The sequence below is a fragment of the Anomaloglossus baeobatrachus genome, chromosome 3, assembly GCF_048569485.1.
Source record: "Anomaloglossus baeobatrachus isolate aAnoBae1 chromosome 3, aAnoBae1.hap1, whole genome shotgun sequence".
Classification (NCBI taxonomy): domain Eukaryota; kingdom Metazoa; phylum Chordata; class Amphibia; order Anura; family Aromobatidae; genus Anomaloglossus; species Anomaloglossus baeobatrachus.
Window position 1 is genome coordinate 700,323,795 of NC_134355.1, and position 22,635 is coordinate 700,346,429.

At 48.0% G+C, this 22,635-nt stretch overlaps 1 protein-coding gene across 1 annotated transcript in view; it reads left to right on the forward strand.

The window, feature by feature from the left end:
* Nucleotides 1-22,635, forward strand: part of LOC142297466 (uncharacterized) — a 194,597-nt gene that overhangs the window by 156,057 nt on the left and 15,905 nt on the right. The window contains exons 12-15 of the mRNA XM_075341692.1: nt 158-249; nt 325-400; nt 493-659; nt 773-881. Of these exons, the coding sequence (XP_075197807.1) occupies nt 158-249; nt 325-400; nt 493-659; nt 773-881 (444 nt within the window). The remainder of the gene's footprint in view (nt 1-157; nt 250-324; nt 401-492; nt 660-772; nt 882-22,635) is intronic.

A 22,635-nucleotide genomic window follows, 5' to 3' on the forward strand; every position in this document is an offset into this window, starting at 1 on the left:
ATGTACACCCCTTCACCTGTCAGACAGCTGAGAACACGTCTTCTATAAGACCATAGATGAAAAAGAGGAGACGGAGTTCATGGCCGACCAGCCGTGTAAGGAGGGGAGACTCATGTCTGTTAGAGGGTCACCTGAATTGTCTCATTGTCTCCTACAGATGGATCCAGGAGGAGAAATCTCCCGGGGAGATGTGCGGCTCCTCTCCATTCACAGGACTGTCCGGAGGAGAATGTCCTCAAAAATTATCAGGTAAATGTAGGTATATTTTATCTCACACACGTCCATAAATCACTACTTTGTGGATCATTTCTATTTTTCTTTTAGGATGAAGATCTGATTGACATTAAGGTTGAAGTCATAGATGACGAAAGGGAGACGGATTTCGTGGCCGAGCAGCAGTGTAAGGAGGGGAGACTTATGTCTGTTAGAGGGTCACCTGGATACAACTCCATCATCACATGTAACCGTCTCTTGTGTCGCTGCTTCCTACAGATGGACTTGGTGTAAGAAATCCCCCGGAGAGATGTCCGGCTCCTCTGTATCCCCCAGAGAGATGTCCGGCTCCTTTGTATCCTCCGGAGAGATGTCCGGCTCCTCTGTATCCCCCGGAGAGATGTCCGCCTCCTCTGTATCCCCAGGACTGTCCGGAGAGTCATCAGGTAGATGAAGCTGCGCCTCCACCATATCTATATAGGGCAGTGCTGAGATATTTGGGGGCGTCTTCTGGTGATATCTGCTGTATTGTACTGAACTCTTCTGTATGTGACATCAGGGTGGAGATCTGACCATCATTAAAGTGGAGGATGAAGAAGAGCGGATGACGGACAGTCAGCCGTGTATGAGTGACGTGAAGGAGGAGACTCCAGGAGATGATTTCACAGGTATGTAATAATGGGGTCTTCTGGTGACAGGCCACCTATGGGCTATGTTTCTGTATCACATCCAGTAATTGTGATGGACTGTGGTGTATAGACTTTTAAATATTGAAATTAGAGCATTAAGACAAAGACCTGGTGAATGATGGAAATCACAGGATGGAGATAGCACTGATCTGCAAATAAAGAAAAAAGGGAAACGAAATGTACAAAACCTCTCGGCACTTCCAGCCATGGCTGCTATGTCTGAGGTTATTAATGGCCGTCTGAGGAAGGTTCTGTCGCTGCTGACAGCTCCGGTGTAATCAACCACCAATGATATCCCGAGGTGCGACTACACTGCAGGCAGGGGAGAACATTTAGGCCTCACAGGCTGCACACAGTAGTATGAGGAACATGTGGCCTGAGGGTCCCATGTGGTGAAACAGTTCCTGGGACTCGTGAGTAGCCACCTGGCTCCATCACCAATGTACAGTCCTGCTCATTAGGGATGGGTGATTTTTTTCCCCCCCCCGCCCCCAATGGTCAGGATCGGGGAGACTCGCCCGATCATTTTATAGGGATCAAGATACCATGATCTTGCGTCCCGATCAAGATCTTTGACTTTACAGTTATGGAATGGGGCGGGGGGTTTGTAAAATAAAGAATCCAGTTAATAATATTATAATTATACTTGCATGTCCCGTGAAGCGTCCTGCAGACTCTATCTCCCAGCGCTTCTGCTTCCGAGTACAATCATCGCTGTACCGCCCGGTAACAAAAGGACCTTCCGTGACATCATATCATGTGACCAGTCACGTGTGAATGCTGTATTATCTCATTGGCTACAGACTGGGTCACATGTCTATGATGTCCTGTCAGTACTCGATATACTCGGCGAGCGGCGTGTACCGGCGAGATGCTCGGGCACATGCTCTGCTCCCCGTCCCTGCATGTCGGCGCTCTTTACAGAGTCAGCCCACATGCAGGGTTAGCTGCCACAGCCGGTGATCGGAGATCACCGTTGCTATAGTAACTCGCCAGTCAGGTTACTATGGCAGCAGTGACGTCACCGCTTACCAACCTGCAGCCTCTGCTCACTAATTGAGTTATTACATGGCACAGGGGAGCAGCAGCGTTCTTCCTCCCCTGTGCTGTCTGATATAGCACAGCTAGATTGGTTGAAGAAGACAGAAGACCAGAATCGTGAAGGGGTGAGAGGGAGTAATAAACATGGAGTCTTTAAGTGTGTCTGTGTATTTATTTCTAATAAAGTATTTTTTCTCTGTGTGGTGTGTTTTGGTTTTTTTTTTTTTTTTTTAACCCTTTATTGGAGATTCTTAATGGCTGGGTCAAACTTGGCCTGACATTAAGAATCTCGGGCTTAATATCAGCTGGTAAAACAAAGCTGGTATTAACCACTTATTACCCAGCATGCCAACCGGCACCACGGCCGCTGGAAGAGTTGGATACTATGAACTTCTATGAACGCGCCATTTTCTGAGGCGTCTGCAAACTGCAATTTGCAGCGAGGGGGCACAGAAAGCTTGGGCCATGCTGCGCTGTAGATTCCAATCCCCAGCTGCCTAGTTGTACCTGGCTGGGCACAAAAATTGGGCCAAGCCCACGTCGTGTTTTTTTTTTTTTTTAAATTATTTCATGAACTTCATGAAATAATTAAAAAAAGGGCTTCCTTATATTTATGGTTCCCAGCCAAGTACAAATAGGCAGCTAAGGGTTGGGGGCAGCCCGTACCTGCCTGCTGCACCTGGCTAGCATACAAAAATATGGCAAATCCCACTGATATTTTTTTTTTTTTTTTTAGTCTTTGGGCAAAAAAACTTAAAAAAAAAAGGTCTTCCCTAGATTTTCCATTGCCAGTGAAGGTAACAGCAAGCAGTGGGGGTTAGCATCCAGTAGCTGCTTGGATTACCCTCAGCAATAGAAAATGCAGCGGGAGCCCACGCATTTTTTTTTTTTTTTTTTATTATGTTTCTAAACAACTAAAAAACATGTGCTTCCCTGTATTTTGATTGCCAGCCAAGGTTTAAAGCCCATAGCTGTCCGCTTTATGTACGCTGAGAATCAAAAATACCACGGAGCGCTACGTAATTTTTTAAAATTGCTTATTTTTATACAACTATATATTGTGTACAATATATATATATATATATATATATATATATATATATATATATATATATATATATATATATATATATATATATATATATATATATATATATATATATATATATATAAAAAATAATCTGGAAATGGCGCATTGTTTCTTAGTGACATTTCCAGGTGCTATACCCTTCTCGTCCAGGAGCCCTTGTGGCGGTGGCACGCTGGGTAATAAAGGGTTAATATCAGCTTTGTATTTTCAGATGGTACTAAGCCCGAAATTCATGGTGTCACGCCAAATTAGACATGGCCACCATGAATTTCTAGTAAACAGTAAAAAAACACAACACAGAGAAAAAAATATTTTATTAGAAATAAAACAAAAAAAACACTTAGAGACTCCATCTTTATTATAAAATCAATCCTTAGTCTGACGTAATCCACAGGTAGAGCATTGTCATCTTCATCACATAGCTGAACTGGAGAGGGTGCAGAGAAGAGCGACCAAGATTATTGGAGGAATGGGTGGGCTGCAATACCAAGACAGGTTATTAAACTTGGGGTTTTTTAGTTTGGAAAAACGAAGGCTTAGGGGGGATCTAATCACAATGTATAAATATATGAGGGGACAGTACAGAGACCTTTCCAAAGATCTTTTTACACCTAGGCCTGCGACTGGAACACGGGGGCATCAGCTACGTCTTGAGGAAAGAAGGTTTAATCCTAATCACAGACGAGGATTCTTTACTGTACGAGCAGTGAGACTATGGATTCTTTACTGTACGAGCAGTGACTATGGAGCTCTCTGCCGCATGATGTTGTAATGAGGGATTCTCTACTAACATTAAGCAGAGCCTGGATGCCTTTCCTGAAAAATATAATATTACCAGTTATGTATATTAGATTTTATGACAGGGTGTTGATCCAGGGAACTAGTCTGATGCCGGATGTGGACGAAGGAAGGACATTTTTTCCCCATTGGAGCTTGTTTGCCACATTGGGGTTTTTTTTGCCTTCCTCTGGATCAACATGTTAGGCTACGGGGTGAACTAGATGGACTTAGAGTCTCCCTTCAACCTTAAAAACTATGATACTATGATACTATGATCACTCTGTACAGACAGTCTATACACTGTGAGAAGCACAGAGAGCCAAGTCAGCTCTGCTACATCGCTCTCTACAGAGCAAGAAGCAGGCTGACAGTGAGGGGATGATTTCACTTGCATCTCGCATCACCTCGCACGGTCTGACAATGTCCGGACAGGAGCGCATCAGCTGCATGAAAATAGATGCAGCCGTCCGCTCCTGTGGGAAGATTGTGCGCGGTGATGCGACACTCACACAGTGACAATGAAGGTTCAGTTACCAGGACCTTCGATGACGTCATAGTCATGTGACCAGTCTGTAAGCCAATCAACATTCACACCAGACGGTCACATGCTATGACGTCATTGAAGGTCCTGCAAGTCGCTGCTGCTTACCGGCAGCACAGCAATGATCGGACTCAAAAGCAGGAGCAGCCGGGAGTCTGCAGGACATATCGTGGGACCTGTAAGTATAATGACAATGATTTCTAATTATGTGCTTTTTTTTGTTTTGTTTTGTTTTTTTTTAACAGCCCATGACCCGATCTTGACCCGATCTGTAACACGAGTTTCCCAAGAAAGCTCGTGGTCGGCAGTGTGTACACGATCACTATGTGATTGATATGATCTTCTATCTTTACAGATCGGGATCGCCTATCCCTACTGCTCATAGTTATTGACACCCATGAAGGTTAAGTACATAATGTGGAATATCAGCTTGTCTGTATCGAGCGCTCCGGTTAAATACAAAAAAACACATGATAAACATCAAAGTAAAACAAATAATAATGGGAGGGAAAAATAGAAAAACCTAAATCTGCGGTGACGCTGGTATCGGCCCTTTACATTACATTAGTGTGGAAACACATGGTGACTCCTGTGGTTAATCACAAATGAGAATCACCGGTGATACAATACATTACATTGTCGGTGCCCATGTGACATGAATTAGCGAATGAATGATGACTTCAGAGTTTTATTAAGCCACATGGTCGGCCTTGTTCCTTTGTCACAATGATGAAGACTAAGCAGCTGTCTAAAGCCTGCTTTACACGAGACGATAGATTGTGCGATAGCACAATCGATCGTAACCGCCCCCGTCATTTTTGCGTCACAGGCAATTAGTTGGCCATGGCGCACAAACTCGTTTACCACCCGTCACACATACTTACCTTCCGGACGACCTCGCTGTGGGCGACGAACGTCTACTTCCTGGAGTGGGCGGGACGTTCGGCGTCACAGCGACGTCACACGGCAGGTGGCCAATAGAAGCAGAGGGGCGGAGATGAGCGGGATGTAAACCTCCCGCCCACCTCCTTCCTTCCATTAAGCCGTCGGGTGCCGCGGGAGGCAGGTAAAGCTGCTGTTCATCGTTCCCGTGGTGTCACACGAAGCAACGTGTGATGCCACGTCAACGATGAACAACCTCCGCCATTTTAATTAAACAATTTTATGAAACCTAGCGATGAGTACACGACTCACGATTTGTGAGCGTTACTGCGTCGCTAGGAGGTGTCACACGAGACGACGTCGTGCGGTATGCCGGATGTGCGTCACGAAAACCGTAACCCCGACGACATATCGCACAATCAGTCGTCTCGTGTAAAGCCCGCTTAAGGACATCAGATCCTATTATTAGCAAACACAAGACTTCCAAAGGGTATACCGCCTGTAACAGCGTGTCCCTCCCCCGCCTCTGCTCATGGTGTAATAGTCTGTCCCTCCTTTTGTACTACTTGTGCTGGGAGATTGTTTGTTCTTCTCAGCATGGGACTTCTCCAGTCCACAACTTGGCAAACAAAGCAGAGCCAGGAATCTAAAGTCCATTCATATATCAAATGTCATCAAATGTCCAGGCGGAGTTGGGCCCACCTTAGGGGCTGATCCCAGGAGAAAAGAACAATGAGACTCATGTTAAGTTAGTTAGATCTCGGCTGCAGAAGCACTAGGATCTATAGCTGAGGCTGGATCCTAGAGCCTGTGTATGGACTGTTACAGACTGGAGATCAGTGGCCACGTGGGATTGTGTTTTGTTGTTCCCCCTGTTTTACTCAAGGAACTCATATAAGGACCACTGCCCTATTTTCCCTGGCATCGGAATACCAGGCGGTGCCCCTGGATCTTTTGTTTTGTTGTGGACTCCTTGCAGACTTTAAGGATTTATATTTAGGTTTGGTGCTTTATCTTTGTGGTTCCAATAAAGCCTTTTGGATTGTTCCTTGGCCTGGCGTCGTCCCTCACTGCTCTGTTGCATACCCCGTCACAAACTGGTGGCAGCAGTGGGATCAGAGCAGAAGAAATGGAGGACAATGGCCCATCAACGTCTGAAACCAGAACCTCAGGATACAGGAACTCGACTATGTCGAACCTCAAAACAAAGGCACGTGAACTAGGAGTTGGCTACAAAGGACTCTCCAAGGAGCAACTAATTGAGGCATTGGAAAACGCTTGCCTGCAAGATGGCACTGAGGAAGGATTTCCACAGCAAGGGGAGGAAAGACGGGAGCTGGAGGTAAATACCCAAAAAAGTCAATGGCTTGTGTGGTATGAGGAGGAGATGGCACTGCTTGGAGATGAGGTCACCATTGAATATAAGATGGATGCTATTCGCAAAGCTCAAGAGAGTGCATTGCTGGAGAGGAGGTTTGCTTTTGAAGAAGCTAGAGTCTCCAGACAAACTGTACCCACAGCACCAACTATGAGGGAATTCTCCAGTGTCCTGCAAGGACTTTAAGCCATTTAATGAAGCTGCAGGTGACATTGAGGGCTTCTTCCAGGACTTTGAGCATCAGTGCCGATTAATGGAAGTCCCAGAAAGAGAGCGAGTCAGACACCTGGTGGGCCTCTTGGAGGGTGGAGCTGCCGACGCCTATAGAGCTATGGACCCTGAGTGGAATTGTGAGTATGGGGAGATAAAACAGACCATTCTAGAACATTATACCGTGACCCCAGATACTTATAGGACTCAGTTCCGTACGTTAGCCTGTGATGGGGAAGTGTCTTTCAAGATGTATGCCCACAGACTGAAACAAGTATACCATCGCTGGCTGGAGGGAGAGGGGGCCTTAACTTGGGAGACGTTCGTCCAGGTCGTCCTAAAAAAACAGTTTTATGCCAAGTGCTCTGCTGAAATCAGGGAACAGGTGCGTGAGAGAAAGCCGTCAACTGTGGAACAAGCTGCTGCTCTAGCTGATGAGGTGCTCACTATCAAGCCTCAGTGGAAGAAGCTGCTAGCAGAGGGAGCAAAAATGACCAGCTCCCCAACACCAGAGGTTCCTTGTCCTTCAGTGCCCAATGTTCCTCAACCTCCTAGATCACCACCTCATGTGGATACACGTGTGTATGTGCCTCCAGTTGTTTCTACCACATTTTCTGGAATGCGACGAGGAGAGAAAGTAGAAGAGTGAAGATGTTATAGCTGTGGGCATCCCGGGCATCTGCGGGCCACATGCCCATCTATCCCGTGGAGTCATCCTCCAAATCGACAACCACCTCCAGCACCTGCACCTCCCTATCAGTCACCAAGGTCTCGTACCTACTTCTCCAGAAGGCAAACTGGACGGAGTGAGACGCAGCACAGATGTTATGGGTGTGGGCAGCCTGGTCATCTGTAAGCTCACTGTCCAGGTGTTCGGAGGCAGAACAGCTGCAGACCACCTTTGCCTGTCCATTATCTACAGACACCCTCAGTAGGAGAAGAGCTGGATTCAGGCCCTGATGATTTGCCAAGTGACTCTGATATGTTGACTTCCCTACCAGGAGTCTATGGGGTGCGAGCCACAGCCACCCGTTCTTATGATCTTCAGCATAAACATCTACAGGAGGTCGTGCTGGATGTCCAAAAAGTTGTTGGCTTTCGTGACACTGGGGCTGTTCTCATCATAGCGGATCCCCGAGTAATTCAACCAGAAGCAATTCAAAAGGAACCAGGAGTTGCCATTGAATTGGCTGGAGGTACTCAAAGATATATTCCAAGAGCGAGTGTAACCCTGGATTATGGCTTTGGAGCAAAACAATGCATGATTGATGTGATGAGCGGCCTTCCTGCAGACATTCTCCTAGGCAATGATGTGGGAGATATACAATGCCAATTTGTGGGTGCAGTAAGCAGAGTTTAAGTGATGGAGGACACAATTTGGAGTCGAACATTCAACCCTACATCTTCACCATACACTAGAGAAGATGGAGCCAACACCAAAATGCAGATGGATTGTCCAGACAGGAGGAGCCCTGAGTCAGGGTACACATGTTTACGTGTACTTGACAAGCAACCTGTTGAGGTCACTAGTCCGTACACAAATTGAGGGGGGAAGGGGTTGTAACAGCGTGTCCCTCCCCCGCCTCTGCTCATGGTGTAATAGTCTGTCTATCAAATGTCATCAAATGTCCAGGCGGAGTTGGGCCCACCTTAGGGGCTGATCCCAGGAGAGAAGAACAATGAGACCCATGTTAAGTCAGTTTGTTGGATCTCGGCTGGAGAAGCACTAGGATCTATAGCTGAGGCTGGATCCTAGAGCCTGTGTATGGACTGTTACAGACTGGAGATCAGTGGCCACGTGGGATTGTGTTTTGTTGTTCACCTGTTGGACTCAAGGAACTCATAAGGACCACTGCCCTATTTTCCCTGGCATCGGAATACCAGGCGGTGCCCCTGGATCTTTTGTTTTGTTGTGGACTCCTTGCAGACTTAAAGCACGAAACATAAATATAAATGCTTAATCTTTGTGGTTCCAATAAAGCCCTTTGGATTGTTCCTTGGCCTGGCGTCCCTCACTGCTCTGTCGCATACCCCGTCACACCACCATCTCCATAGACCTTGATATATCCCAGATTCAACAGAGTGCAAGGGTATTAAGAAGTTTGCCAAGCATGGAACAGTAAAGAACCTCCCTGGATGTGGGGGAAAGAGGAAAATTTACAATGTCTTTGAAAGTTCGTGAAAAAACACCACTTTAAACATCAAAAGACCTGAAGTCCAACCTGCAACAGTCTGTGGTCATGGTTTCAACAATTACCGTATACCGCAGACTAAACCAAGCAGAGCTTTGTGTGAAGGCCAAAGAAGAAACCATTGCTGAAGGAAAGATCTAAAAAGGAATGAGTGATCTTTTCCAAAGACAAACTACAATCCTTCTGGGAAAAAGTTCTGTGGACAGATGAAAGATAGAAGAATAGACCTTTCTGGCAATGCAAAGCCATTGTTTGTTTATAGACGGCGTGTTAACCACGGTGGAGGATCCATAACGCTGTGGGTTTGTTCTGTTGCGTCTGGTACTGGAGGCCTTGGCCATATCACAGGAATCATGAAATCAGAGAATTATCAAGAGATTTTAGAGCGAAATGTCCTACCAAGTGTAATAAAACTTGGTTTGAGTCAAAGATCATAGTTCTTCCAGCAAGACAATGACCCAAAGCACACAACTAAAAGTACACAGGAATGGTGGGAAAAAAATGGCCGGCAAGGACTCCTGACCTCAATCCCATTGAAAATCTTTGGGGTCATCGAAAATCTGCCATTGGGGGAAAAGAACCCGGCAAACATTGAAGAGCTGGAGCAAACTGGAAGGAAAATACCAGTGGAGAAGAGCAAGAAGCTGAGAGATGGCTACAAGAAACGAGGCCGTCCTCAATGCCAAAGGGTGAAACCAAGGATTAGAGGGGCAACCAAGTATTAGGAGCCTTTATTGCTGCACGGGCTGCTTACGTATTCTGTTTCCTATTTGAAATTTGCAGCATGTAAGTTGACAAATAAACAATGTGTTATTGTTGTATTACTTTGGACCATTAATTAAAAAATCCTGAGGATAGAACGTTGGTAGATTGTACAATATCTTCAGAAATAAGTTGAAATCTCTGAAAATAATAAAGGGTCGGAGTTCCAGTAATGGTGAGCAGCAGTGTCCGAGCTGTTAGTGCAGCTGGAATGAAGACTTGAGGAGTAATCCCGGGAGTGGGACCGCTGTGACCTACTCTCTTGAAGGCTTCTTCGTTGACCTCACACTACTTCTCGCAAAGGCTATCATGGTGCAGAGGAAGACCAAAATGGAGGCTTTTCATCTTCAGCTCTGAGCACCATTTTTCTCTTGGATGCATCGATAATACAAAAGAAATGTGGCCCTTATTTCTGAAGATCTACGTTAGATATCTCCAGCCCCAACGTAACCTTATTTTCATCATCTTCCCAGTTACCACCAATGTATTCACAAAGCTTCAAAGTGACCAAAAGTGAGAACAGAGCGTAAACTGCGGTTAATTCAGCTTTTTTTAATTATTAAAGATGGGAGAAAGAAATGCTCACCTGGTGGTCCATCCGGAGCCACGGGGTCTTCTGATGGTCCTCATGCTGGGGACTGGAGCCCATCTCATTGTCTTGCTATTGTTTTTATGATGAGGGTAGAAGTCGATAAACTCTTCTGACCGTACAGTATTCGTGTCTGGCATTTATGAATGGTAAATGGAGGACACAGAGTACAATTATGTCCTAAATTGTAAAACACTGGGTGAAACTGTCACTGAAAAAGATTTGGGTGGATGGCAAACTCATGTCTAGTGACCAATGTCAGCAAGCTGCTGCAAAGAAGATAAAATCACGGGATGCGTTCAGAGACACTCCAGACAAGAACAGAGGTTTCCTATATACAAGTCAGTAATGACAGCACATAAGGTATTAAGCGCCTGTGTATAAGAAGGACAGAGCTGAACTAGAGCGGATGCAGAAACTAGCGGCCAGGGCTAGAAGGGAATGGGTGACCTGCAGAAGAGCCAAGAATTGGGGGCGATCTGGAGGGACCGTACAGAGATCTGTGTAATGATCACTACACCTAGATCTGTGACTGGGACAAGGGAGCGTCCTCGACATCGAGAGGAAAGAAAGTTTAATCATAATCACAGACACAGACAATCACAGACATTCCATTAATCATAATCACAGCAGTGAGACTACACATTCTTTACTGTAAGAGCAGCGAGACTACACATTCTTTACTGTAAGAGCAGCGAGACTACAGATTCCTTACTGTAAGAGCAGCGAGACTACACATTCTTTACTGTAAGAGCAGTGAGACTACACATTCTTTACTGTAAGAGCAGCGAGACTACAGATTCTTTACTGTAAGAGCAGCGAGACTACACATTCTTTACTGTAAGAGCAGCGAGACTACACATTCCTTACTGTAAGAGCAGCGAGACTACACATTCTTTACTGTAAGAGCAGTGAGACTACAGATTCTTTACTGTAAGAGCAGCGAGACTACAGATTCTTTACTGTAAGAGCAGCGAGTACGCATTCTTTACTGTAAGAGCAGCGAGACTACACATTCTTTACTGTAAGAGCAGCGAGACTACACATTCTTTACTGTAAGAGCAGCGAGACTACACATTCTTTACTGTAAGAGCAGCGAGACTACACATTCTTTACTGTAAGAGCAGCGAGACTACACATTCTTTACTGTAAGAGCAGCGAGACTACAGATTCTTTACTGTAAGAGCAGCGAGACTACACATTCTTTACTGTAAGAGCAGCGAGACTACACATTCTTTACTGTAAGAGTAGTGAGACTACAGATTCTTTACTGTAAGAGCAGCGAGACTACAGATTCCTTACTGTAAGAGCAGCGAGACTACACATTCTTTACTGTAAGAGCAGTGAGACTACACATTCTTTACTGTAAGAGCAGCGAGACTACACATTCTTTACTGTAAGAGCAGCGAGACTACACATTCTTTACTGTAAGAGCAGCGAGACTACACATTCCTTACTGTAAGAGCAGCGAGACTACACATTCCTTACTGTAAGAGCAGCGAGACTACACATTCTTTACTGTAAGAGCAGTGAGACTACAGATTCTTTACTGTAAGAGCAGCGAGACTACACATTCTTTACTGTAAGAGCAGCGAGACTACACATTCCTTACTGTAAGAGCAGCGAGACTACACATTCTTTACTGTAAGAGCAGCGAGACTACACATTCTTTACTGTAAGAGCAGCGAGACTACACATTCTTTACTGTAAGAGCAGCGAGACTACACATTCTTTACTGTAAGAGCAGCGAGACTACACATTCTTTACTGTAAGAGCAGCGAGACTACACATTCTTTACTGTAAGAGCAGCGAGACTACACATTCTTTACTGTAAGAGCAGCGAGACTACACATTCTTTACTGTAAGAGCAGCGAGACTACACATTCTTTACTGTAAGAGCAGCGAGACTACACATTCTTTACTGTAAGAGCAGCGAGACTACACATTCTTTACTGTAAGAGCAGCGAGACTACAGATTCCTTACTGTAAGAGCAGCGAGACTACACATTCTTTACTGTAAGAGCAGCGAGACTACACATTCTTTACTGTAAGAGCAGCGAGACTACACAATCTTTACTGTAAGAGCAGCGAGACTACAGATTCTTTACTGTAAGAGCAGCGAGACTACACATTCTTTACTGTAAGAGCAGCGAGACTACACATTCTTTACTGTAAGAGCAGCGAGACTACACATTCTTTACTGTAAGAGCAGCGAGACTACACATTCTTTGCTGTAAGAGTAGCGAGACTACGGATTCTTTGCTGTAAGGGCAGCGAGACTACGGATTCTTTGCTGTAAGGGCAGCGAGACTACGGATTCTTTGCTGTAAGGGCAGCGAGACTACGGATTCTTTGCTGTAAGGGCAACGAGACTACGGATTCTTTGCTGTAAGAGCAGCGAGACTACGGATTCTTTGCTGTAAGAACAGCGAAACTACACATTCTTTACTGTAAGAGCAGCGAGACTACGGATTCTTTACTGTAAGAGCAGCGAGACTACGGATTCTTTACTGTAAGAGCAGCGAGACAGTGCAACTCTCTGCCACATGATGTTGTAATTGTTGATTTCACTACAAAAGTACAAGGAGACCTTTACACCTTTCTTGAAGATATAATATTACTGGTTATGGGCAGTAGATTCTGTGATGGACATTGATCCAGATTGCTCATCTGATGGCCAGATGTGGAGTTGGGAATTCATTTTTCCCCTAATGTGGAACTATCAGCATCTGCCCCATGGAGCTTTGCCTCCTCTGGATTAACATGTTAGGCTTTAGGTAGTAGTCAAAGGACTTGTCTACTTTTTTAACCTTAAAAGTTACGATGCCACCAAAATAAGGAATAAACATATTCTCGCACAGAATCGAGATACTTGAAGGAAAATTGGTCCGGGAGGCTGCCAAGAGGCCTGCGGCAACATTAAAGGAGCTGCGGGAATTTCTGGACAGCAATGTGTGTTGTGCAACGTAACAAGCTCCCATTCTCTTCATGTGTCCAGTTATAGGCCAAGATGGAAGCCGTTTCTTACAAAGAAAAACCTGTACGTTTTGGCAAACCATATTTGGGCTTACAAGAAGTCTGGTAAAGGCATGTGGGGAGTGTGTCATGTCTCATGAGTATATAAGAGGATACATTTTTTTTTTTTACCATAATTTCAAAAGGTGTAATGCCAACGTTGCGCATCACTCCACAGTGAGGCCTGGTGGGGGCAGCATTGTGCTCCGGGCGGTATTTCTAAAGCTGGAGCATGGGCTGTAGTCGAGGTGGAGGAAATGATGAAGAGAACAAACAAAAGTCAATTTTGTATTAAACCCGTACCGGGCCTCTGCAAAAGAGCTGAAGATATGGAGGAATTTCACCTTCCCCCCCCCACCCAAATCACCAAAAGAACATTGTCATCAGAAGAAGATGGAATCTCTACAATGGCCAAGACCTGAGTCCAAGGGAAATCTGTAGTGACCTGAGGAGGGCGCTGTACACACCAGAAGCCCCCACAATCTGACAGGGGTGGTACGCCGACCAAAAAGAGTGTGCCAGAAATTCATAGGGGATGTCACCAAAGTACTAGTGTGAGGGTGTGCAGATTTATGCAACCACATTATTCTATTTCTTTATTAATTTTTTAGAATACACATGATACTATTCCAAATCCATTCCGTTAGGACAGGTCGGTAGATTCTATTACGATGACGTATATTCGTGGCATTGTACAGGACTTGCATGAATCATTTTTGATGAATTGCTTTGTATCTCCTCTTCCCACAATTGCGTACAAGATTTCTCCCGTGCCTCCCCCATACTCTGGAATGCTCTACCTCAGCATATTAGACTCTCCCCTACGGTGGAAAGCTTCAAGAGGAAACTCAAGACCCATCTCTTCCAACAAGCCTACAACCTACAATAACTCTCAGTGCAGTAGACCACTGCGCAACCAGCTCTGTCCTTACCTATTGTACCATCACCCATTCCCTGTAGACTGTGAGCCCTCGCGGGCAGGGTCCTCTCTCCTCCTGTAGACTGTGAGCCCTCGCGAGCAGGGTCCTCTCTCCTCCTGTAGACTGTGAGCCCTCGCGAGCAGGGTCCTCTCTCCTCCTGTAGACTGTGAGACCTCGCGGGCAGGGTCCTCTCTCCTCCTGTAGACTGTGAGCCCTCGCGGGCAGGGTCTTCTCTCCTCCTGTAGACTGTGAGCCCTCGCGGGCAGGGTCCTCTCTCCTCCTGTAGACTGTGAGCCCTCGCGGGCAGGGTCCTCTCTCCTCCTGTAGACTGTGAGACCTCGCGGGCAGGGTCCTCTCTCCTCCTGTAGACTGTGAGACCTCGCGGGCAGGGTCCTCTCTCCTCCTGTAGACTGTGAGACCTCGCGGGCAGGGTCCTCTCTCCTCCTGTAGACTGTGAGCCCTCGTGGGCAGGGTCCTCTCTCCTCCTGTAGACTGTGAGCCCTCACGGGCAGGGTCCTCTCTCCTCCTGTAGACTGTGAGACCTCGCGGGCAGGGTCCTCTCTCCTCCTGTAGACTGTGAGACCTCGCGGGCAGGGTCCTCTCTCCTCCTGTAGACTGTGAGACCTCGCGGGCAGGGTCCTCTCTCCTCCTGTAGACTGTGAGACCTCGCGGGCAGGGTCCTTTCTCCTCCTGTAGACTGTGAGCCCTCGCGGGCAGGGTCCTCTCTCCTCCTATACCAGTCTGTTTTGTACTGTTAATGATTGTTGTGCGTATACCCTCTTTCACTGTAAAGTGCCATGGAATAAATGGCGCTATAATAATAAATAATAATAATAATAATACCTGGTTCACCCTTTACAAAGGTCGGCATTTTTCTTCCGTATTCAGTATATGGCCTCTTGAGAAGATCTGCTCGCCTTGGTCACAATACTCGATGGCTGCTATATGAAGACATCGGACATGGCTGCTCTTAGAAATGTCTTCTGGTAGTCTGGTTGGAGAAATGTGGGTGATCGCCATCATATGGTGCTACAATGCTTGTGTGCTATACTCTGTGCAGTCCACATTACAAAGGGCAAACGTCCTGCAAAATTACTAGAGGAGGTTGAGGGTTCCACAGATCACCATCCATGGTTCATATGGTGCACATTTCTCCAGGTTGTCTCGTTCTTCCCGGTTCAGGATGATTTGTTGCAGTATCACCCGTGGCTGCGGCCTTCCTGGAATCTCTTGTAGCGTGTTGTCTCCACACATGGTTATTGGGGAGCACCTTACTTTGGGGACCTCATGGTGGACTGTTGTATCCCAGGCAATTCTAACCTAGAGGAGCCCTTTGGCTTATAGTGCACATGTCGTATATTGGTTCTTTATGGGAAGCTTTCAAAGATGTGGGGTTTTATGTCGCTCTCCCAACTAAATTCTGATTGTCTCATGTGGTTACATGGCTGTGTATATGTGTTACTGATCAGAGCCCTCTCTGGTTCCCAGCATCGCTCCGGTCCTCCAGTAAAAGTTTCTTAATATATGAAAAAAGCAATTAAAAATAAATTAAGCTGGGGTCGTGGCCTGGCAGAAGATGGAGTGAGAGATCCACAGATTAGTCCTCCTTACCCATGGACAAAGTGTGCAGAGAAATGGAGAATTGATGAGGCAGAGGAACCCCCAGGCACCGAAGGAGACATCCAGACAGGAGAGGAGGCTCTGAAAGGTCATGGGGAAGACTGCAAAAGCACAGCAAGATGGCAAGAAGCCCAAACAATGCAGTGAGTCCTCCGGGCAATCGGTCTGTAGCATAAGATGTTAACGAAGCACAAAGTGAAGCAGAGATGGAGCAGGGCGGTCAGTCCTCAGAGCACACTCTGGAGATGGAGCAGGACGATCAGTCCTCAGAGCACACTCTGGAGATGGAGCAGGGCGGAGAGCCCTCAGAACACACTCTGGAGATGGAGCAGGACGATCAGTCCTCAGAGCACACTCTGGAGATGGAGCAGGGCGGTCAGTCCTCAGAACACACTCTGGAGATGGAGCAGGGCGGTCAGTCCTCAGAGCACACTCTGGAGATGGAGCAGGACGATCAGTCCTCAGAGCACACTCTGGAGATGGAGCAGGGCGGTCAGCCCTCAGAGCACACTCTGGAGATGGAGCAGGGCGGTCAGCCCTCAGAGCACACTCTGGAGATGCAGCAGGGTGGTCAGCCCTCAGAACACACTCTGGAGATGGAGCAGGGCGGTCAGCCCTCAGAGCACACTCTGGAGATGGAGCAGGGCGGTCAGTCCTCAGACCACACTCTGGAGATGGAGCAGGACGATCAGTCCTCAGACCACACTCTGGAGATGGAGCAGGGCAGTCAGTCCTCAGAGCACACTCTGAAGATGGAGCAGGGCGGTCAGTCCTCAGAGCACACTCTGAAGATGGAGCAGGGCGGTCAGTCCTCAGAGCACACTCTGGAGATGGAGCAGGACGATCAGTCCTCAGACCACACTCTGGAGATGGAGCAGGGCAGTCAGTCCTCAGAGCACACTCTGGAGATGGAGCAGGGCAGTCAGTCCTCAGAGCACACTCTGGAGATGGAGCAGGGCGGTCAGTCCTCAGAGCACACTCTGGAGATGGAGCAGGACGATCAGTCCTCAGAGCACACTCTGGAGATGGAGCAGGACAGTCAAGCCTCGGAGCACACTCTGGAGATGGAGCAGGGCGGTCAAGCCTCGGAGCACACTCTGGAGATGGAGCAGGGCAGTCAGCCCTCAGAGCACACTCTGGAGATGGAGCAGGGCGGTCAGTCCTCAGACCACACTCTGGAGATGGAGCAGGACGATCAGTCCTCAGAGCACACTCTGAAGATGGAGCAGGGCAGTCAGTCCTCAGAACACACTCTGGAGATGGAGCAGGACGATCAGTCCTCAGACCACACTCTGGAGATGGAGCAGGACGATCAGTCCTCAGACCACACTCTGGAGATGGAGCAGGGCAGTCAGTCCTCAGAACACACTCTGGAGATGGAGCAGGGCGGTCAGCCTTCAGAACACACTCTGGAGATGGAGCAGGGTGGTCAGCCCTCAGAACACACTCTGGAGATGGAGCAGAGCGGTCAATCCTCAAAGCACACCCTGGAGATGGAGCAGGGCGGGCAAGCCTCAGAGCACACTCTGGAGATGGAGCAGGGCGATCAGTCCTCAGAGCACACTCTGGAGATGGAGCAGGGTGGAGAGCCCTCAGAGCACACTCTGGAGATGGAGCAGGGCGGTCAGCCTTCAGAACACACTCTGGAGATGGAGCAGGGTGGTCAGCCCTCAGAACACACTCTGGAGATGGAGCAGAGCGGTCAATCCTCAAAGCACACCCTGGAGATGGAGCAGGGCGGGCAAGCCTCAGAGCACACTCTGGAGATGGAGCAGGGCGGTCAGCCCTCAGAGCACACTCTGGAGATGGAGCAGGGCGGGCAGTCCTCAGAGCACACTCTGGAGATGGAGCAGGGCGGTCAGTCCTCAGAGCACACTCTGGAGATGGAGCAGGGCGGTCAGCCCTCAGAGCACACCCTGGAGATGGAGCAGGGCGGTCAGTCCTCAGAGCACACCCTGGAGATGGAGCAGGGCGGTCAGTCCTCAGAGCACACCCTGGAGATGGAGAAGGGCGGTCAGTTCTCAGAACACACTTTGGAGATGGAGCAGGGCGGTCAGTCCTCAGAGCACACTCTGGAGATGGAGCAGGGCGGGCAAGCCTCAGAGCACACTCTGGAGATGGAGCAGGGCGGTCAGTCCTCAGAGCACACTCTGGAGATGGTGCTGGGCGGTCAGTCCTCAGAGCACACTCTGGAGATGGAGCAGGGTGGTCCTCATAGAGCACACTCTGGAGATGGAGCAGGGCAGTAGTCCTCAGAGCACACTCTGGAGATGGAGCAGGGTGGTCAGTCATCAAAGCACACTCTGGAGATGGAGCAGGGCGGTCAGTTCTCAGAGCACACCCTGGAGATGGAGCAGGAAGGTCAGTCATCGGAGCACCCTCTGGAGATGGAGCAGGGCAGTCAGCTCTCAGAGCACACTCTGGAGATGGAGCAGGGCGGTCAGTCCTCAGAGCACACTCTGGAGATGGAGCAGGGTGGTCAGCCCTCAGAGCACACTCTGGAGATGGAGCAGGGCGGTCAGTCATCGGAGGACACTCTGGAGATGGAGCAGGGCGGTCAGTTCTCAGAGCACACTCTGGAGAGGGAGCAGGGCGGTCAGTCCTCAGAGCACACTCTGGAGATGGAGCAGGGAGGTCAGTCCTCAGAGCACACTCTGGAGATGGAGCAGGGCGGTCAGCCCTCAGAGCACACTCTGGAGATGGAGCAGGGCGGTCAGTCCTCAGAGCACACTCTGGAGATGGAGCAGGGAGGTCAATCCTCAGAGCACAGTCTGGAGATGGTGCAGGGCGGCCAGTCCTCAGAGCACAGTCTGGAGATGGTGCAGGGCGGCCAGTCCTCAGAGCACAGTCTGGAGATGGTGCAGGGCGGACAGTCCTCAGAGCACACCCTGGAGGTGGAGCAGGGCGGTCAGTCCTCAGAGCACACTCTGGAGATGGAGCAGGGCGGTCAGTCCTCAGAGCACACTCTGGAGATGGAGCAGGGCGGTCAGTCCTCAGAGCACACTCTGGAGATGGAGCAGGGCGGTCAGTCCTCAGAGCACACTCTGGAGATGGAGCAGGGCGGTCAGCCCTCAGAGCACACTCTGGAGATGGAGCAGGGCGGTAGTCCTCAGAGCACACTCTGGAGATGGAGCAGGGTGGTCAGCCCTCAGAGCACACTCTGGAGATGGAGCAGGGCGGTCAGTCATTGGAGCACACTCTGGAGATGGAGCAGGGTGGTCAGCCCTCAGAGCACACTCTGGAGATGGAGCAGGGCGGTCGGTCCTCAGAGCACACTCTGGAGATGGAGCAGGGTGGTCAGCCCTCAGAGCACACTCTGGAGATGGAGCAGGGCGGTCAGTCATCGGAGCACACTCTGGAGATGGAGCAGGGCGGTCAGCCCTCAGAGCACACTCTGTAAATGGAGCAGGGCGGTCAGCCCTCAGAGCACACTCTGTAAATGGAGCAGGGCGGTCAGCCCTCAGAGCACACTCTGTAAATGGAGCAGGGCGGTCAGCCCTCAGAGCACACTCTGGAGATGGAGCAGGGCGGTCAGTCATCGGAGCACACTCTGGAGATGGAGCAGGGCGGTCAGTCCTGCAATGCAAGTAAAGATGAATGCGGCCAAGTACAGAGATATCCTGGAAGAAAACTTCTTCCAGAGTGCTCTGGACCTCAGACTTGCCTGAAGGTTCACCTTCCAACAAGACAATGACCCTAAGCACACAGCTAAAATAACAAAGGAGTGGCTTCAGAACAACTCTGTGACCATTCTTGACCGACCCAGCCAGAGCCCTGACCTAAACCCAATTAAGCATCTCTGGAGAGACCTGAAAATGGCGTCCACCAACGTTCACCATCCAACCTGACGTAACTGGAGAGGATCTGGAAGGAAGAATGGCCGAGGATCCCCAAATCGAGGATCCCAAGAAGACTCATGGCTGTACTAGCTCAAAAGGAGGGGGCGTCTACTCAATACTGAGCAAAGGGGCTGAATACTTATGACCATGTGACATTCCAGTTTTTCTTGTTTAATAAATTTGCAAAAATTTCTACATTTCTGTTTTTTTCTGTCAAGATGGTGGATGGGAAGATTGGGGATGGGGTGCAGAGTGTGCATTAATGAGAAACAATGAACTTTTTTGAATTTACCAAATGTCTGCAATGAAACAAAGATTGAATTATTTTTTTTAAAGGGGTCTGAATACTTTCTGTACCCACTGTATATGTATACTCTGTGTCTGTATACCGATGGGTAAGGGGGTGCGGATACTTAAAGGGAAAATATGAGTCGTCATTTCTGTTGGTTACAAAAGACTTTAATTTTAGCTTAAACAAGTGGTCTGTGTCTTGCCCACCGTTGAGTTGGTATAATATTCACATAGAGAGGATCCATTTTTTTTTTTGTACTTTTGGATCCACCCTTTAGGGAGCTTATAGTGGTTGTGTAAAGAGTGATTATGGGGAGAGTTGTAGTGTCCGGTCCCTGCGCCTCGTGGTGTCCGGTCCCTGCGCCTCGTGGTGTCCGGTCCCTGCGCCTCGTGGTGTCCGGTCCCTGCGCCTCGTGGTGTCTGGTCCCTGCGCCTCGTGGTGTCTGGTCCCTGCGCCTCGTGGTGTCCGGTCCCTGCGCCTCGTGGTGTCCGGTCCCTGCGCCTCGTGGTGTCCGGTCCCTGCGCCTCGTGGTGTCCGGTCCCTGCGCCTCGTGGTGTCCGGTCCCTGCGCCTCGTGGTGTCCGGTCCCTGCGCCTCGTGGTGTCCGTGTGCCACTCATTGGTCTTGGGTCCTATATCTGGTTATTTTTGTAGCTCACTTGGTTAATTTGGGGGATGCGTTTTGGAGGGAGGGAAGGATGGGAGCATAAAGTTTTATACTGTTTGTCTCCTAGTTATTGAAATACAAGAAATTTGTACTAAACACACGATAAACACGGGACAATTTATATCGATATCAGTGTTAGTGGTGGACCACGATAACCTAGCCTCGAGGAATGTGTGGGGAATGGGAGGCCCTAATAACAAATATGCTGTACTGAAACCTCCGCGTATAAATATGCCATCATCTGTCTGCGAGAAACGCGTCTGACCCCAGAAAGGGCACAAAATATTACTAAAATGTGGACACAGGAGTCTTCCACTCAACTTGTGGCTCGTATGCCAGAGGAGTTGGTATAGTAATACATAGAAAGCTTCCATTCTCATGTGATAAAGCCAGAGGGGGATACATTGGCTTGGTCAGTCTTTTATATGGGATCCTATGTGTAGTGGATGTGCATATTCCTCCTTTGTTTTCAATGCAGGTTATACAGATAATACTTCCATTCACTTCACTGATAGTGGGGGGACTTTAATATGTATCTTAATGCCTCACTAGATACAGTCATATGAAAAAGTTTGGGCACCCCTATTAATGTTAACCTTTTTTCTTTATAACAATTTGGGTTTTTGCTATTTCAGTGTCATATATCTAATAACTGATGGACTGAGTAATATTTCTGGATTGAAATGAGGTTTATTGTACTAACAGAAAATGTGCAATCCGCATTTAAACAAAATTTGACCGGTGCAAAAGTATTGGCACCCTTATCAATTTCTTGATTTGAACACTCCTAACTACTTTTTACTGACATACTGAAGCACTAAATTGGTTTTGTAACCTCATTGCGCTTTGACCTTCATAGGCAGGTGTATCCAATCATGAGAAAAGGTATTTAAGATGGCCACTTGCAAGTTGTTCTCCTATTTGAATCTCCTATGAAGAGTGGCATCATGGGCTCCTCAAAACAACTCCCAAATGATCTGAAAACAAAGATTATTCAACATAGTTGTTCAGGGGAAGGTACAAAAAGTTGTCTCAGAGATGTAAACTGTCAGTTTCCACTGTGAGGAACATAGTAAGGAAATGGAAGAACACAGGTACAGTTCTTGTTAAGCCCAGAAGTGGCAGGCCAAGAAAAATATCAGAAAGCCAGAGAAGAAGAATGGTGAGAACAGTTAAGGACAATCCACAGACCACCTCCAAAGACCTGCAGCTTCATCTTGCTGCAGATGGTATCACTGTGCATTGGTCAACAATACAGCGCACATTGCACAAGGAGAAGCTGTATGGGGGAGTGATGAGAAAGAAGCCGTTTCTGCAAGCACGCCACAAACAGAGTCGCCTGAGGTATGCAAAAGCACATTTGAACAAGCCAGTTACATTTTGGAAGAAGGTCCTGTGGACTGATGAAACAAAGATTGAGTTGTCTGGTCATACAAAAAGGCGTTATGCATGGAGGCAAAAAAACACGGCATTCCAAGAAATGCACTTGCTACCCACAGTAAAATTTGGTGGAGGTTCCATCATGCTTTGGGGCTGTGTGGCCAATGCCGGCACCGGGAATCTTGTTAAAGTTGAGGGTCGCATGGATTCAACTCAGTATCAGCAGATTCTAGACAATAATGTGCAAGAATCAGTGACGAAGTTGAAGTTACGCAGGGGATGGATATTTCAGCAAGACAATGATCCAAAACACCGCTCCAAATCTACTCAGGCATTCATGCAGAGGAACAATTACAATGTTCTGGAATGGCCATCCCAGTCCCCAGACCTGAATATCATTGAAAATCTGTGGGATGATGTGAAGCGGCTGTCCATGCTCGGCGACCATCAAACTTAACTGAACTGGAATTGTTTTGTAAACCGGAATGGTCAAATATACCTTCATCCAGGAACTCATTAAAAGCTACAGGAAGCGAC